This window comes from Trichomycterus rosablanca, chromosome 7 (assembly GCF_030014385.1).
Source record: "Trichomycterus rosablanca isolate fTriRos1 chromosome 7, fTriRos1.hap1, whole genome shotgun sequence".
NCBI lineage: Eukaryota > Metazoa > Chordata > Actinopteri > Siluriformes > Trichomycteridae > Trichomycterus > Trichomycterus rosablanca.
In genome coordinates, this window is record NC_085994.1 from 31968230 (window position 1) to 31985810 (window position 17581).

Below are 17581 nucleotides of genomic sequence, written 5' to 3' on the forward strand. Positions count from 1 at the left end.
AATAAAATAAAAATGCAGTGTTCCTTACATTTACTTTGGTTTTTATTTCATTGCAGACAATATGAACCTAAAATATTTTATGTTTTGTCTGGTCAACCTCATTTCATTTGTTAATAAAAATCCATTACTGCATTTCAGGCCTGCAACACATTCTAAAAAAAGTTGGGACGGGGGCAATTTAGGGCTAGTAATGAGGTAAAAAAAAAAAAACTAAATAATGATGTGATTCCAAACAGGTGATTGTAATTATTGTTTTTATTTACCACCTGTATTCTTCAGGAAAGCTTTACACAAAACTTAAGTCTTTTGGAATTTGTGCCTATTTAGTCAAAAAGCATTTGTGATTTCAGACACGGGCAGGGAATAAGAAGGCCTGTCTTGAAGTTGTTCCAATTTAACTGTTCAGTAGGGTTGATGTGGGTGCTCTGTGTGGGCCACTTGAGTTCCTCTAAATTTTGCAAGAATCTACATGAGAAACTGGAACTGTTGTGGAGGGCCAGACCAATAGGCTGATCTTAATTCTGCTGAATATTAATTTGATCTCTGTATAAAGCAGTAAATTACAGTGGTACCTTAAAACTCAACGTCAATTGGTTCTGGGACTGACGTTGAGTTTAAAAGGCATTGAGTTTCAAGGTATTTTTTCCCATAAGGATGTATGGGAAACCTGTTAATGCATTCCATGGTCTTGTGGGCTTGCATATATTTTAGGCATATGTAAAATAATAATGGGGTTGTTTTTGACACTTATACACTGAAAATAACACAGATATAATATAAAAAACACTGAAATAAAAAGCGGATTCTTACGATTTCTCAGCACCCCGAGCTGTAACACAAGTTTAAAAGTGAAACAGAAGTAAAATCCAGCTAAACACAGATACATGTGGATAGACACGCTTTCAGAGTGAATCTGATGGTTATACAACACAAATGCAGTTTCTTCTCATATGCGCACTTTGATGACGTATTACCGCACCGCTCAAGCCTGAACAAAGCGACTGTTCATTGTTAATTTAAAATTAAATAAATACATTTTTAAAAAACAAGCTGAACATGTTGAATTTAAGGAAAACGTTGAGTTTAAGGGTACACATTTCTCAACAAAGGGTGCTGAGTTTTATGTTTAGGGGACATTAAGTTACAAGGTACCACTGTATATGTTTTTGATAAGCTGTTACTGGAAGAATATATGTTATGATCAGGCGATGAAAATGAGAAGCAGGCAGAGTAAAAACTGAACTATTTAGTGAGCTTTCACAAACACAGTTTTGAATTGTATTGCATGTATGATGTACACTTATTTACATTTGATTTCTAAATACCACTGACCTCATGCGGGCTGGTCAGAGACACCCAACGGGCCGGATGTGACCTGGAGGCTGTACAATGTGCAGGTGTGCGTTACAGCAAGCACATCAAATGTTTTCATGGACCATGCTTTATATACAAAGGCACAATCATGCTGGAATAGGAAAGATCTTTGCTTAAACTGTTGCCACAAAGTTGAAAGCATATTTATTTTATATTATTGATTTTACACCTCTTAGCAAGGAGTGTGGCTAAAACATTGGAACACAATGAACAGGTGTCCATATACTTTTGGTCTTTTATTGTATTTTGTAGTTTTTCACAGTTGCTTATTGTTCCTGTACCAGTGCTGATAATAACATGCACTTTTACTAATGACTGTAAATGACAAGAGACACAATTATATGACATCATCCACCAGAGTCCTTTAATTGATGTTTCCTCATTACATCATTAATGAATCACAAGATTAAGGAATCGCTTCCTGATTTGATACTGGTGTCCTGTTCTCCTAGTGTGAGGTCCTGATCTTCTAATGCACAAAGATGTTACCAACAACATTATGAACACCATGAGCCGATGCTGGGGAGGTCAAGCTCTCGAAAAAGATCAGACAGTTTGATAAGCTGTAGGGGTGTCAGGTGGCACAAGAGTAAAATTTACGTTGTTGTCCTGAAAGCAAGGTTGAATTAAAATGATGCCACTGCCATCCGTGGCCGGGAGTGTTGAGATTCTTTCCAAACAGCACAGACTAGGGTATGCTGGTTGCTGGTTTAAACTGGGTTCTGCTAGCCATGACATTAAAACCACCTCCTTGTTTCTACACTCACTGTCCATTTTATCAGCTCCACTTACCATATAGAAGCACTTTGTAGTTCTACAATTACTGACTGTAGTCCATCTGTTTCTCTGCATGCTTTGTTAGCCCCCTTTCATACTGTTCTTCAATGGTCAGGACTCTCCCAGGACCACTACAGAGTAGGTATTACTTGAGTGGTGGGTCATCCTCAGCACTGCAGTGATACTGACATGGTGGTGGTGTGTTAGTGTGTGTTGTGCTGGTATGAGTGGATCAGACACAGCAATGCTGATGGAGTTTTTAAACACCTCAATGTCCCTGCTGGACTGAGAATAGTCCACCAACCAAAAATATCCAGCCAACGGTGCCCCGTGGGCAGCGTCCTGTGACCACTGATGAAGTTCTAGAAGATGACCAACTTCAACAGCAGCAATAGATGAGCGATCGTCTCTGACTTTACATCTACGAGGTGGACCAACTAGGTAGGAGTGTCTAATAGAGTGGACAGTGAGTGGACACGGTATTTAAAAACTCCAGGAGCGCTGCTGTGTCTGATCCACTCATACCAGCACAACACACACTAACACACCACCGCCATGTCATTGTCACTGCAGTGCTGAGAATGATCCAGCACCTAAATAATACCTGCTCTGTGGTGGTCCTGACCATTGAAGAACAGGGTGAAAGCTGGTTAAAAAGGTATGTAGAGAAACAGATGGACTACAGTTAGTAATTGTAGAACTTCAAAGTGCTTCTATATGGTAAGTGGAGCTGATAAAATGAACAGTTAGTGTAGAAACAAGAAGGTGGTTTTAATGTTATGGCTGATCAGTGTAATTTAAAGCCAAACGTATGTGGACAACTGAGCATGAGCTACTTGGACATTCCATCCTGCTTAGATTCACATCACTCCTCTCCACCTCCTTACATCTCACCCCAAGTCTACACGGCTTAGCTTAGGTTTAAGATTCCCATAGTGCAGCAGGGAGACTCATCAGAAGTATGAGTATGTTATTGTAAACTAGCAGGTACAAAAGGAGACATAAATACGAATAAAACCTCAATTTATAAACTCACAGACCTTCACTCCAAGCTCCAGAACTACACTGCAATTCAAGCCAATCAGACTCAGAGAGGGTCACTTATGTAAGTAACTGACCGAATTGAGTCATTCGCCTCCTGCAGACCTCCGATCGCTTCCTGCGCCCCTACCTAGCGGTTCCATTTCAACTTTCCACAATTCTATTACTTACTGTAATTTAGCGTCCTTCACATGAGATTAGCGGCCGGCTATATTCAATGCCCCCACATGAGTCCTCTGGCTGTAGAGTGTGGATTTATTACATAACTGGTCACCTCGATCTCTCAGGTTCATGATGAATGAGAGCGGGTTTTAAAAAAATAATACGAATTGAAACACTCTAAAAGGTCTCAGAGTTTAAGTTTTACAGATGTGTGTTCCAAAAGAAGTTAGTTGTTAAAGGAAAAAAGCAAGTAATCAATTACTTGAGTGATCAATTAAGTGTAAAAATTGATAAATACTAAGGACTAAGTGTTCCTGGGTCAATCATCTGGCTGTTAGTTACAAAAATAACAAGGAACTTCTAGAGAGTGAAAGTATTGATGAAGCACGTCTGTACTTTCCGTCCTTCAAACAACCGGCCCCCTAAGCTCCCGTCAGCCAACTGAGATTTCAATGCTGACAGGAGGAATGCGAATGCATCTGAATTCTCAGCAATTTTGATTTTCAGTGCTGATTCAGGAGCGCTTAGTGGCACAGCGGTAAAATATGCTAGCCCACGGCTGCTTAGATCCGGGGTTAGAATTTCAGTGGTACCAATGTGTGTGTGTGTGTGGGGGGGTGGGGGTGGCTGGATACAGCTTGGTGATGGGTGGTACCAAGTGTTTTTTAAGTGAAACCACGCCTGCTGTAACTCTTTACACTCACTGTCCATTTTATCAGCTCCACTTACCATATAGGAGCACTTTGTAGTTCTACATTTACTGACTGTAGTCCATCTGTTCCTCTGCATGCATTTTAGCCCTCTTTCATACTGTTATTCAATGGTCAGGACCACCACAGAGCAGGTATTATTTAGGTGGTGGATCATTATCAGCACTGCAGTGACACTGACATGGTGGTGGTGTGTTAGTGTGTGTTGTGCTGGTATGAGTGGATCAGACACAGCAGCGCTGCTGGAGTTTTTAAATACCGTGTCCACTCACTGTCCACTCTATTAGACACTCCTACCTAATTGGTCCACCTTGTAAAGTCAGAGACGATCGCTCATCTATTGCTGCTGTTTAAGTTGGTCATCTTTTAGACCTTCATCAGTGGTCACAGGATGCTGTGTGACCACCTGTTGGCTGGATATATTTTTGGTTGATGGACTATTCTCAGTCCAGCAGGGACAGTGAGGTGTTTAAAAACTCCATCAGCATTGCTGTGTCTGATCCACTCATACCAGCACAACACACACTAACACACCACCACCATGTCAGTGTCACTGCAGTGCTGAGAATGATTCACCACCTAAATAATACCTACTCTGTAGTGGTCCTGGGAGAGTCCTGACCATTAAAGAACAGCATGAAAGGGGTCTAACAAAGCATGCAGAGAAACAGATGGACTACAGGCAGTAATTGTAGAACTACAAAGTGCTTCTATATGGTAAGTGGAGCTGATAAAATGGACAGTAAGTGTAGAAACAAGGAGGTGGTTTTAATGTTATGGCAGATCGGTGTACATGTACAACACAATGAAACTTTTCTTCTGCATATCCCAACTTGTTTGCTGGGGTCAAAGGGGATTCAAACACACAGCCCTCAGATTGATGGCCCAAAGTTCTACCCACTAAGCTACCACAGTCCACTAAAAAGTAACAGTATTGTCACACTTAAATATGTGTATATACAGCTCTAGGTGGACTAAGCACAACCATTAGTAGCATAAAAAAGACAAGGAGAAACTCCAGAGTCCTGATGACCATGTCTAAAAAGACCTGCATACACACACTTTACCCACCCCTCACACATATACACACATATACACACACACATACACACACACACCCCACCCCACACAGAGAAGCAACGCTAAACCCTCCAAATGGGACCACTTTGAATCGCACTGCAAATCCATCTTCCAGTTTCCCCTCGTTGCCATGGACACAGATCATTTCCCAGGGTGCACTTTGCTTTTTTTTTTTTTTTCCATTCCCCCCGCCCCCTCTTCACTCTCGCTCCGTGCCCTGGCTCAGCTAACTCGATGGCTGGAGTCTAAAGAGCCCTCGGGGAATTGAACACAAAGCCAAGACAACATCGAGTAGGAGAAGAGAAATACAGGTCAAAGCCGGCTCCCGGACCAACCCCGCCCATCCCTCCTCTCACAAACATACGATTGTTTGTGAAGTGCCATCTCTCATGGCAACGGTGCACCGTGTTGCCCCCAAGGGAGCGGTGCAAATGACAGAGCAAGAGGCTTTAAACCACACCCAACATGCATACTTACCCACACCTACACATGTGGGCCTACCCAACCAGTGCCAATCAAGCAGCCTGGCATCTGCCATGTGCCATGTCAAAGCCGCATCTCATCAAACCCGTCCGACTGTCTCTGTGTTATGGAACAACTGGCAGTTACACAAGATAAAATGTGAAACAAACAACCCCCACGTCTCTCAGCACCATATCTGTAATGATACATGGAATTTATGGTGCTGAAAAAGGGTCAGACTGAAATCTAACCTGAACATCTGCTGAAAACAAATGCTAAAGTGCCTTTTAAATCTCACCGAGATGCAAGCATCGATCTGATGACAGAAATTCACCCGTCCTTATGCTCAGACATTAGCAACAAAGGAGTACACAGCTAAAACTATTTGTACAGTAGCTTCACAAATCAGGCAGTACGCTTTCATTAGCAAATTCTTTATCAAGTGTTCTACAACCTGAAGGCAATAAAAGGGGACATTTACTTTTTCTTAACAGTATTTCAGACATAGTATGATAAAAATTTCACTTATCGTAAACCTTACCATTCAGATCAAGCTGTCACCTTAAAGTTTGTACAGACACTATGCCAGAATTGGGAAAAAGGCCCTTGGACTCCACTGAACCACAGTAAGAGAACCAATGGTCTTAGTTTCGGCACAGTTTACTTCCAATAGCAATTTTTTTCTGCTCTTAAACCCGGTGGTTCAGAAACATTGTTTCTGGATCAATGTTCTATGGACAAATGACTGAAATGCATAAGAAAAGAGGCAAACACCAAACACACCAACACCACTCATATGAACTGTGAAATATGCTGGTGGAAGCAGCTGAGTGGACAATTTTCAATTTTACATGAGAATGGTATCTTAAACCTCTTAAGTATTCAAAAACATAGTGGTTTTAAAGAATGAACATTTTCAAGAGAGGGAGAAAGACATTAATAGGAGAATCCATTATGTTTAGAATCATGGTACACAGCGACATCAGTGTACACTATTTAAGATCTTTTATGTATTTATTAGGATTTTAATGTCATGTTTTACACACTTTGGTTACATTCATGACAGGAATGGTAGTTACTGGTTACACAAGATTCATCAGTTCTAGTTCAATGTCAAACACAGTCACGGACAATTCTACAGTATATCTTCAATTCACCTCACTTGCATGTCCAGGAGCTCCTGGAGGAAACCCATGCAGACACGGGGAGAACATGCATACCACAAAGAAAGGGAATCAAACCCAGGACCTTCTTGCTGTGAGGCGACAGTGCTACCCACCGAGTCACCGTGCCACTTACGGTAAGATAAGCTTCCTATATTGAACCTCATAGGGGAAATTTGAGTGTTACAACAGCTCCAACACAGAGTACATACAGTTAGAGTAAATAAAATAGGGTAAAGTAAAATGAAAATAGTGACTATATAATGACAATTACTATTATACAGCAGTATGACCAATTACAACTATATATGAAAACACTATATATATATATAAATAAACGTACAGTACAACGGAATTCTTTCTTCGCATATCCCAGCTTGTTTGGAGGCTAGGGTCTGAGCGCAGGGTCAGCCATTGTACGGCGCCCCTGGAGCAGAGAGGGTTAAGGGCCTTGCTCAAGGGCCCAACAGTGGCTGCATGGCAGAGCTGGGATTCGAACATTCAACTTTTCAGTTGCTAGCCCAAAGCTCTACCCACTAGGCTACCACTGTCTATGGCCATAAGTACTGTTGCGTCCAAAGTACGTCCCTCATCATCGAAGGTATCATGGTGGTGTGTGTAGAACTCCATAAAGCCAATAGTTTTGGAATGGGATGTCCAACAAACTCATAGTCAGGTGTTCATATACCTATATAATATATGCACCTATATATGCATCACTATCCAATCATGCATGTGGTCCATTGCATCAATGCATAGTGTTCAACATCCACAGCATGAGTGCATTTTTTACATAATTGCCAAAAATGGCTATGAAAGGGGTCTTAATTTCTGATTCTTCCTTCACTAGCAGACTGCTCTGAACCTATGACCCGAATGTCCTGCACATGAATGCACTATCACCCTTTCCACACTTCTATTTTACTCACTGCTTCCTACCCCCTCCTCCACCCTGCCCCTTTCACGCCTCTGTCGATCAAAACACAGAGAGCAACATGGGGCAGGTCAAATACACCCCCATATCCCTCAACGTCTCTCTATTTTTCTCGCTCCAGCAGCTGGTATTTAATTCATGGACCTCATAACCCTCGTATCTGTGGATAAATGAGTGTGAGCGAGAACCGAATTATCAATTAAATCTCTTTCTTCTTTTCGTTTCGCTTGATGTGCCACTAATTGTGTTGCACACTGGCAGTCACAGGGTCACGCATAGGCTGGGGATATGACATTAATATGCAAACAAATGTCATTTTTTTCTACGGGTGCCGCTCAGACTTGTGCTAATTGTTCTATCAGTCTGAGATTTGCATCGTAATTAAAGATCTTTATCTTAGGAAATGTATTGAGAAAGAGGAATGTTAATGAGACTTGGAAAAGCTACAGTACCATATAGCTTTTGGAACTTTGTGGCTGACTTGTTAGCTGGACTAAGGTATGTAATGTCAGGTCAGTCTTTATTGCCAGGTACAGTTGACATTAGTCAGTCCATCTACTGTCATGCTTGTGAAGAAAACCAAAGAACTTGTGAGCTACACCTATTATTATTTTTGTTTTACAAACAACAGCGTACGTGTCAGGATTATGACAGGTGGACATTGATTTTTTTTTCTTCAAACTCTAGTGTAAATAAATAAATATATAAATTAATTATTTAAACAAATAAATGAATAATTCTTCTTCCTATTATAATTTTTTCTTATTATTATTAAATAATAACTATTTATTTATTTAGATGTTTTATGCCATGTTTACATAACGGTTATATTCATGGCAGGAAAGGGTAGGTAGTTTAAAATAGTAATAATAATTAAAGAAACAAAATAAATAAATAAATAAATAATTCCTCTTATTATTATTATTTATAAAAAATAATAAATTTATTTATTTATTTATTTATTAAGACATTTTATGCCATGTTTACACCATGGTTATATTCATGGTAGGAAAGTGTATGTAATTTAAATAATAATTAAATTAACGAATTTTTACAGGCACAAACACAAAACTAACTTGTACATAAACGACCCCTTGTGGGGGCTTTACGCTACTCCTTGTAAACCACAGTGGGACCAGATTGCCACCAATTTCATTAGTCAAGCATATTTCATTTTGTGTTTCATTTTGTGTTGATGAATTGTTTGTGTTGCCAGGGTCACAGTAAAAATCCTGGTTCACACAACATGCACAAGTGATTCCCTGGTGCCAAAGTGATTTGTTGCATCCTTTGTGCTACATGGTGTGTAACTAGACCATTCATAGCACAATGAAACTTCTGAGGAAAGTTTCTGCACTTTTACATTTTGGTTGGAAACGGTGAGTGCTCTTGTGCTGGGAAAAATGCATCGCAAAGGAAGGTGACTATAGAAATTTTTTATTTTTTTATTATTCTTAATAAATAGAGTTTTAAAAAGTGTGGAAACTTTTTGAATAACCCTCGTCTAATGCGCTTTAATGTGAAATTGGGACAGATGCTGTTACTTTAAGCTGGCACTTGCACACAAATGCAGTAAAACCTAAAGTATTTAGTTTATTAGCCCTGTGCAGACCCTAAATGAATGAATTAATAAGTCTGTTAGGAACTAAATTCTTGTTAAGAATTTAATTGGCTCCCCTCTTGTGTAAAACGAATCCCATCCATATACACCAATCAGCCATAACATTAAAAAAAACACTCGCCTATACAGCTCTGATCTGCCAAGACGAGTCCTGTGCTACCTGCTACCAGGACATTGACAGCAGGTCCTTCAACCTTTGTATGTTGCAAGGTGGATTGTCCTACAGTGCATCCTAGTACCATCTCTTCTCCAATATTAAAATGCTCAGCAATCTGAGCCGTTGTAGCTCTTGTGTTGGTTTGTATCAGAAGACATAATCTTCATGTCCTCTGGCATCAGTGAGTTTCGGCTGCCCAACAACCTGTCGGAGGTTTGTGGCTTTATGGTCTTTGAAAAACTGTGGGTGGGTACACACCACGGCTGCCCATGAGCACCCCTTTCTAGTCACTCAGGTCTTTATGCCTGATCATACCTGGTGCATTTAACATGTGTACTATGAGTAGCTACCATCATTCCAACATTTAAATATAACTGGAACATGCACAGTTGTTATGAAAGAAGAATTGCGGTGGTCCTGATATTTTTGGCTCATAGATATAAGTATTAAGTACCCAAAATATCTTTGTTATTTATGAAGTGTACAAAAAGTTCTCCTCTGTTCTATTTTTTCCTCTGAAAAGCTTAATAAACGCTGAAAAGCCTTGACTACTGACTCAGAGTTCTGCTCAGCGCACAACAAAAAGACATTTAACAGATTTCATGGATGGAGTAAAAAACACACACCAAACCAATGTTTTTCGCTTCCAAGTTAATGCTTCCAAGGCCACCGTGTCCATCTGTGCTGCAGAACCTTATGTCTGAACTGCTTAGGGAGCACGAACACAGACGTCAAAACCTCTTGTAACTTGCAAGCTCTCACCCCATAAATTAGGGCACATGTTGCACACTCACACATGTTCTTCATCCCATGGCTACATTGCTGACAGGTTTCTGTTCAACATTTTTCCATGTATTTATTCCTTAAATCACCACTGAAATTCAGGTCCTTTAGGACTTATACTAAAACAGAAATGTGGCTGTGCCTGGAGGGGTGGGCGGTCAATCAGGTTTCATTACCGATGTACAGTTGTGACCTCTGCTGTTTGGTCGATTTCTAGTGGTGGGATATTTGCAACATTTATAGTGTTCTCAATGAGAAAAGAAAACAGCAAAGTGACTGGGCGTAACAGCAAATCAGTGACTCTGTGACTTGTACTGTGATGTGTAGTGTAATGTATGACTTAAAATCATGTAATGTGTAACCCCTAATTGCTTTATAATAAAAATGACAACTGTAAACAAATAACTGACAAAATTTCTTTTTTAAATCACTCAATAGGGCACAAATCATGACTCAAGGCTGAGTAGTGTGAACTAAGCTCAAGGGTGATTTTAACTATAACTTAAATGCCAAATAATGCTGTCAAGTTATTTTCGACAAGTTATGTCCTCTGTTTGGGTCTTCAGGCTGACCAAGCTCTACCTTCTATAGCTTTACCTCTTCCGAGTATGACTTATAACTTCAAGTCTTTTCCAATAAACTTATCTTATAATGTGTTAAAAATAAGAGAGCTTCAGTTTGATTAACTAGGATTTGAGTGAGAGTTTAAGTTTAATTTAATTAAGTTCAAAGGCATCATATTCTTCCGGTCCTTTTTTATTGTCCAGCTTTCACATCAATAAAGAACCATGGAAAAGACCAGAGTCTGGACAATTCTGATCTCCGGTTGAAAATAAATCTTTACATCTGACAATCTTTTTCAGTTCCAACATTCTTGTTCTACCAAGTGTCAAAGTTCCTGACCTCTGGATTCTTTGTTGTTAATAATTGATTCATGTAGGTAAAACCTATCCACCGCTTTGACATATGGTAAATCAGTCAGTGGTAAACATATTGGTCTTTTCTGTTGTCATGACGGTTGTCTTATTATTGAGCTGAAGTTCCATCTTTTAACTCTGTTCTTTAACTTGCCTTATAAGGGCCTTCAGGTCTTCCCGGCTTTCTGTTATGAGCTTTACGTCATCTATATATCGAGGGTTATTGATGTTTCTTCCACCAATCTTCAATCTTTAATTATGTTTCTTTAGTCCTGCTTTCCCTTCAAAATGATGATAAACCTAGATATTTGTATTTATTCATTTTCACTATATAACTCCACTCAACTCTGCTCTGCTCTTGTTCTGCTTGCAAACCTCGGGTTACATTTTTTGCACAATGTGTTCTGCCCTCTGAATGCACCCTTTGCTTACTTCAGAATTAAACAAAGAACAGTGAAGATGTTTGCATTTAAGAACTAAGTATGGTTTAGTTTCTAATGTTGAGTTGGACAAACTAACACCAAGTTCCAGTCCAGGAATGAGGCCCATGGCAGTCAAAATTAAGCTTAGCTACATAAATTACCCAGAAATCCAGCATTTAGATGTTATGACTTACAGCTGAAGTAAATCAAGTTACTCACTTGTTGTGAAGGACACACCAGCCACAGTGAGGATCACCAGAGCCCAAACAGCTCTTACAGTTGCTGTATTGGGAACAGCTCTCCACTGGGAGACGAGTCACCTGCAACACAAAACAAAACACTAATCACACACTGAAAGTTACAGTACAGACCAAAAAGAGTATGTTCAGCAAGATAAAGCGCTGCCAGAAACACCCATCACTGCAGATCCTCGTTTTCTTTTTCTAGTTTTGATTGCAGTGTATATATTTACATTGAATTTGTACAAATGCTTTAAACTTTGTACTTATAAACAAAAAAAAAAATGCATTTCTAAGCATAAGGAAAATGTTTGAATTTAAATTTATAGTGAAAAAAATATTGTGACATCACAAATCAGTAACATTAGTACTTCTAGTTGCAAGGCTGTTGTAATTTTTGCCCCATTGCTTCTGGCAACTTGCCTTTAATTATCCAAGACTACAATGGTCTCACAGGTGGACTCACAATTGTTAATTTAATTTTTTTCCACCCTTTTTCTCCCACTTTTAGTGCATCCAATTTCTGCACGTCAAACATCCTCTCACTGCTCCTGATTGGGGAGGACGAGGCTGCCACTCCTTTCCCATCTCCGTGCAGGCGCCACCAACCAGCCAGCAGAGGTCGTAATCGCACTAGTCTGAGAGAGAGTCCCCATCCGGCTTAATCCCGCTCCTATCTGAACAACAGGCCAATCGTTGCTCATGTGGCCCGGCAGGCAGAGCTGAGATTCGATACAATGTATTCGAGATCTCAGCTCTGGTGAACAGCGTGTGTTTTTTTACCGCTGCGCCACCTGAGCTAAAGAGTTTAAAGGGTTTTAGGTAAGAAGAAGCTGGACCGTACTAGCACATCAACCTTCTCCTTTTAAAAACCAGTCTGGGTTATTTTGTCTTTATGTTTGAAGTCAGGGTCTTGTTAAAATGTTTAGATTTAGTTTGCTGACTGAAAGATAACATTTACAATTTTTACCACCACTTTATTCTGGTCATGGACACTCTGGGTGCGGTTTTCCCTGAAAACACTGGGTACAAGGCCAGAGTGCCAATCCTACTTCATGATTCTTATCTTTATTACTCTCACTCACTTTCTTAACCACTTATCCAATTAGGGTCATGGGGGAATGCTGGAGCCTATGCCAGTATTTCAATGGGCGCAAGGCACACAGTAACACCCTGGATGGGGTGCCAGTCCATCGCAGGGCAGGCACACATACACACACCCATTCACCTATAGGGCAATTCAGTGTCTCCAATTCACCTGACTGCATGTTTTTTGAATTGTGGGAGGAAATCGGAGCTCCTGGCAGAAACCCATGCAGACACGGGGAGAACATGCAAACTCCGCACAGAAAGAACCCGAACCGTCCCGCCTGGGGGTCAAACCCAGGACATTCTTGCTGTGAGACGACAGTGCCACCCACTGAGCCACTTATCTTAATTAGATACAGCCAATTGTGTCTGTGTCAGCACCCATCTACCCAATAGCAGAATTGAGAATCCACCCAAGAGCTTGAAATCTCCCCCCCATATAAGTGTTACAGGTGGCAGGACGGCTTGGTGCACTGTCCAAAGTGATCCTGCCTTGCTGTTCGGACCTGGACTTAAATAGCAGTTCAATGGTGCTGCAAAAGTGCCATGTTTGGATTTAAACCTTTATAATTTGCCCAAATTACACATGGGCGACTTTTATCAGGACTAAAATGACCTGTCTATGAGAAAACACAAGGTTCTCTAGGTTTCCACAACAAAACTAACAGCAGCCAACTCATTTACATTTGCAGCATTTATCGGACGCTGTTATCTAAAGTGACTTACAATTTTGACTGAACACAATCCGAGCAGTTGAGGGTTAAGGGCTTTGCTCAGGGGCCCAACAGTGGCAGTGCTGGGGCTTGAACCGGCAACCTTTTGATTGCTAGTCCACTACCTTAACCCCTGAGCTACCACTGCCCACAAAAAGCAATTATTTTCCAAGCCAGTAAGCCACCGTTACACAATGGCATCAGGAGTAACTCAAAAATATCCTGGTTCTTCAAGTATCAAACTTTCATAACCTAAAATTCAAAAATGCATGAGCGGGCATCCAGCCAAACGCCCATGTGGATGTTTATATAACACCAGTGAGAGTAGGAGGTCTGGAACGAGAATAACATGAATAATAATCTACATTGGGCACATGTGTGTCCATTTGCACAAACGTGTGTGTGCGTGTGTGTGTGTGTGTGTGTGTGTGTATGCTGGTATTTGTTTGAACAAGGTTGCTTTATCAGCACAGGTATTTGCCAGCAATTTAGTGGGTAAACAGTGGTTAAATCTGTGCTGATGTAACATTGTGAAATCAATGTTAAATGGATAATTAGTGATGGAATTCAATCATGGCCGTTAAAGGTCATCGATGAGCTTCATCACAGCATTTCCCACGTGCTGGTTGGAAGCTGATTGAAAAGATCTGGGTTCTATCAATGACCATGGTTCCTCAATGGAGAGAGAGAGAGAGAGACTACGAATCATTGACCAAACACAAGTCACACAGGGCGGCTAAAAGAAGTGTGAAGGTGCAGCCTTTGTGCCAATCAGTCCCAAGGTTCCTTTGTGTCTGTCATTGAAAAAAAGAAGCTTGCCATCTTTGCCTATGGATACCACTAGAGAAGGAATGGTCTTCATACTTAACAGTGAAGGACACATGAACTATGAGGAGGTATGTCCTCTGCTCATGTCAGTAAGGAGACATGTCCCCAGTCCAAGTTAGTCCTAGTAAATAAGAGATGTCACTCTGGACATCACTACCAGTGCCAGTTAGTCCCACTTATGGACGCTTGAGAAGACATGGCCTTTGTCCCTGTCAATCCAAGAGAACAAGGCATGACCTTTGTTCCTGTCAGTCCCGAAACTAGAGATGGAGATGCCTTTTAGTCCCATCAAGTAACAGATGTGCCACCACCCTTTGCATGCCATTAAGGGTCTTGCTCAAGGGTCCAACAGTGTCTGAATGGCAAAGCTGGGATTTGAACTCTGAACCTTTCGGTTGATAGCGCAAAGCTTTACCCACTAGGCTACCACTGTCCCTTGGTGGAACCATCTGTCCCTTTAAGTAATGAGCCTATACTGGCACTAGTACACGATCCAGCCCAGTGTGGGAACCCAACACTGGCAGATGACAGGAGGTATGAAGGTGCAGCCTTCACTGTAAATGTGCAGGTCACTGTTAGTCCCACTGAAGGACGCTTGAGAATACATGGCCTTTGTCCCTGTCAATCCAACAGAACAAGGCATGACCTCTGTTCCTGTCAGTCCCAGACCTAGAGATGAATATGCCTTTTAGTCCCATTAAGTAAGAGATGTGCCATCACACTCTGTGTGCTACTGTATGATGCACCTGGAGCAGAGAGGGTTAAGGGCCTTGCTCAAGGACCCAACGGTTGATAACCCAAAACTCTACCCACTAGGCTACCACTTGGTGGTCCCTTGGTGGAGCCATCTGTGCCTCTAAGTAACAAGCCTAGCCTGGCACTGTATGCAATCCATCTCTGTGTGGGAACCCAACACTGGCGGTGATAAGAAGTGGCAGCAGATTTGACACGTGTCATAGGAGGTGCCGTGATCCAGCTCTCCTTGGTCAGATTTGGGGTTGTGAATTGGAAATGACAGAACAAAGCAGGCACTGATGTCAGATGAGAAGAACTGGTTCCTGATAAGCATTCCGATTCAACCCAAAGATGTCCAGTTTGGTTCATCTGAGGGTTCTGTTACTTGTGTTCCTAAACACATACCATGTCTGACTACGCTTTGTAGTTACATGTAGGGAAAGAACCTTTCATGTTCCAGTATTTTACCCCTGTGCACATAGCTGGAAGAATCTACCTTAGCGTATATAATTGATTTGATACACTTGATAATAATAATGAAAGCGTTCACTCTAAATTTGGGAGAAGTAGCATGAATAATGTACGAAGTTCGTACACCATTTCACAAACAGAAATATGTCTGGTTTTCCTACGGGTGTTTACAGCCGCAGCATTGCAATCGCTCCGTCTCTCCCTTTGATCAGAGCGGAGATTAGATGCAGCAGTGAGAAAAACCAGAGCACTGAATAAACAATCCCACCCAAAAGGGACAAGGCCGTGCCTTTTAACTTCAGAGCAGCCCATGTTGTGTGCAAGGGAGTCGGGTTGTGCCAGTGTATAAGACAGACTTGGAGCATTTTCACACTTGGTTTTAATACAGTCGGCTCTCTGTGTTTGTGGGTTCCGCATCCACGGATTTGACCGACCGTGGGTCGAAAGTATTCACAGAACATAAAAGTTCCGGAAATTTCAGAAACGCCTGCAATCAGAACCTGCTTTTTTTTAATGCAGATGCCACATCCTCATACAGATGTTTTTTCTTGTTATTACCACCTAAACAAACCAGTATCAAATCTATTTACATAGAATTCACAACTTCAAGGTATTAGAAGTCAGCTAGACATGATTTAAAGTACACAGGCTGATGCCTGTACATTATACTGTATACAAATACTACATTTTATATATAAGGGATCTAAGTGCAGTCAGTAAAATATGCTAGCCCACTACCCCTAAGGCGTGGGTTTAAATCTCAGCGGTGCTGTTGGCCAGACATGACTGGCTATGTCTGAGGGAGAGATGGCCAAACAGCCCAGCCATTCGAAAGTGCACTTGTCGGTGCGCTCTTAGTGCCGGTCCCAAACCCGGATCAAAAAGAGGGAATGTATCTGGCATAAAAACTGTACCAAATCAGGTACGTGGACCAGCATGATCCACTGTAGCGATTCTCAAACATAAGAGACAAAAGAAAGAAAAAAACATGATTTTTGGTTAGGTTAACCGCAGACCAGTCAGGGTGCCCATGCAGAAGCCTGTCAACCACCGAAAGCGCCAACAATGGTCATGTAAACATCGGAACTGGACCACGGAGCAATGGAAGAAGGTGGCCTGGTCTGATGAATCATGTTTTCTTTTACATCACGTGGATGGCCGGGTGTGTGTGCGTCGCTTACCTGGGGAACACATGGCACCAGGATACACTATGGGAACAAGGCAAGCCGGCAGAGGCAGTGTGATACTTTGGGCAATGTTCTTTTGGGATGCCTTGGGTCCTGCCATCCATGTGGATGTTACTTTTACACGTACCACCTACCTAAGCATTATTGCAGACCTTTCATGGAAACAGTATTTCCTGATGGCTTTCAGCAAGATGATGCGCCCTGCCACAAAGCAAAAATGGTTCAGGAATGGTTTGAGGAGCACAACAACGAGTTTGAGGTGTTGACTTGGCCTCCAAATTCCCCAGATCTCAATCCAATCGAGCATCTGTGGGACGTGCTGGAAAAACAAGTCCGATCCATGGAGGTCCACCTCACAACTTACAGGAGGTAAAGGATCTGCTGCTAACATCTTGATGCCAGATTCTACAGAACAGCTTCAGGGGTCTAGTGGAGTCCATGTCTCGACGGGTCAGGGCTGATTTGGCAGCAAAAGGAGGACCAACACAATATTAGGAAGAAGGTCATAACGTTATGCCTTATCAATGCATATATATACAGTGTATGAAATAGTCTGTATTTTGGTACGTATGCCCAAACAAACTGAACTCCCGGGACCAAACTGACTTGGGTCCGGAACAAAACGCTTTGCGAATGATAAAGTGCCAGCGTGGATGTCAGTGTGTGACTGAGGGTGGGCGACATAACAGGATTGAGCAGGATGTTAATTTATTCTG

The 17581-nt window shown here is 41.5% G+C and overlaps 1 protein-coding gene across 1 annotated transcript in view; it reads right to left on the bottom strand.

Moving 5' to 3' along the window:
- The window catches only part of plxna3 (plexin A3), a 292904-nt gene that overhangs the window by 127020 nt on the left and 148303 nt on the right, over positions 1-17581 (bottom strand). The window contains exon 5 of the mRNA XM_062999232.1: positions 11823-11923. Coding sequence (XP_062855302.1) covers positions 11823-11923 — 101 coding nt within the window. The remainder of the gene's footprint in view (positions 1-11822; positions 11924-17581) is intronic.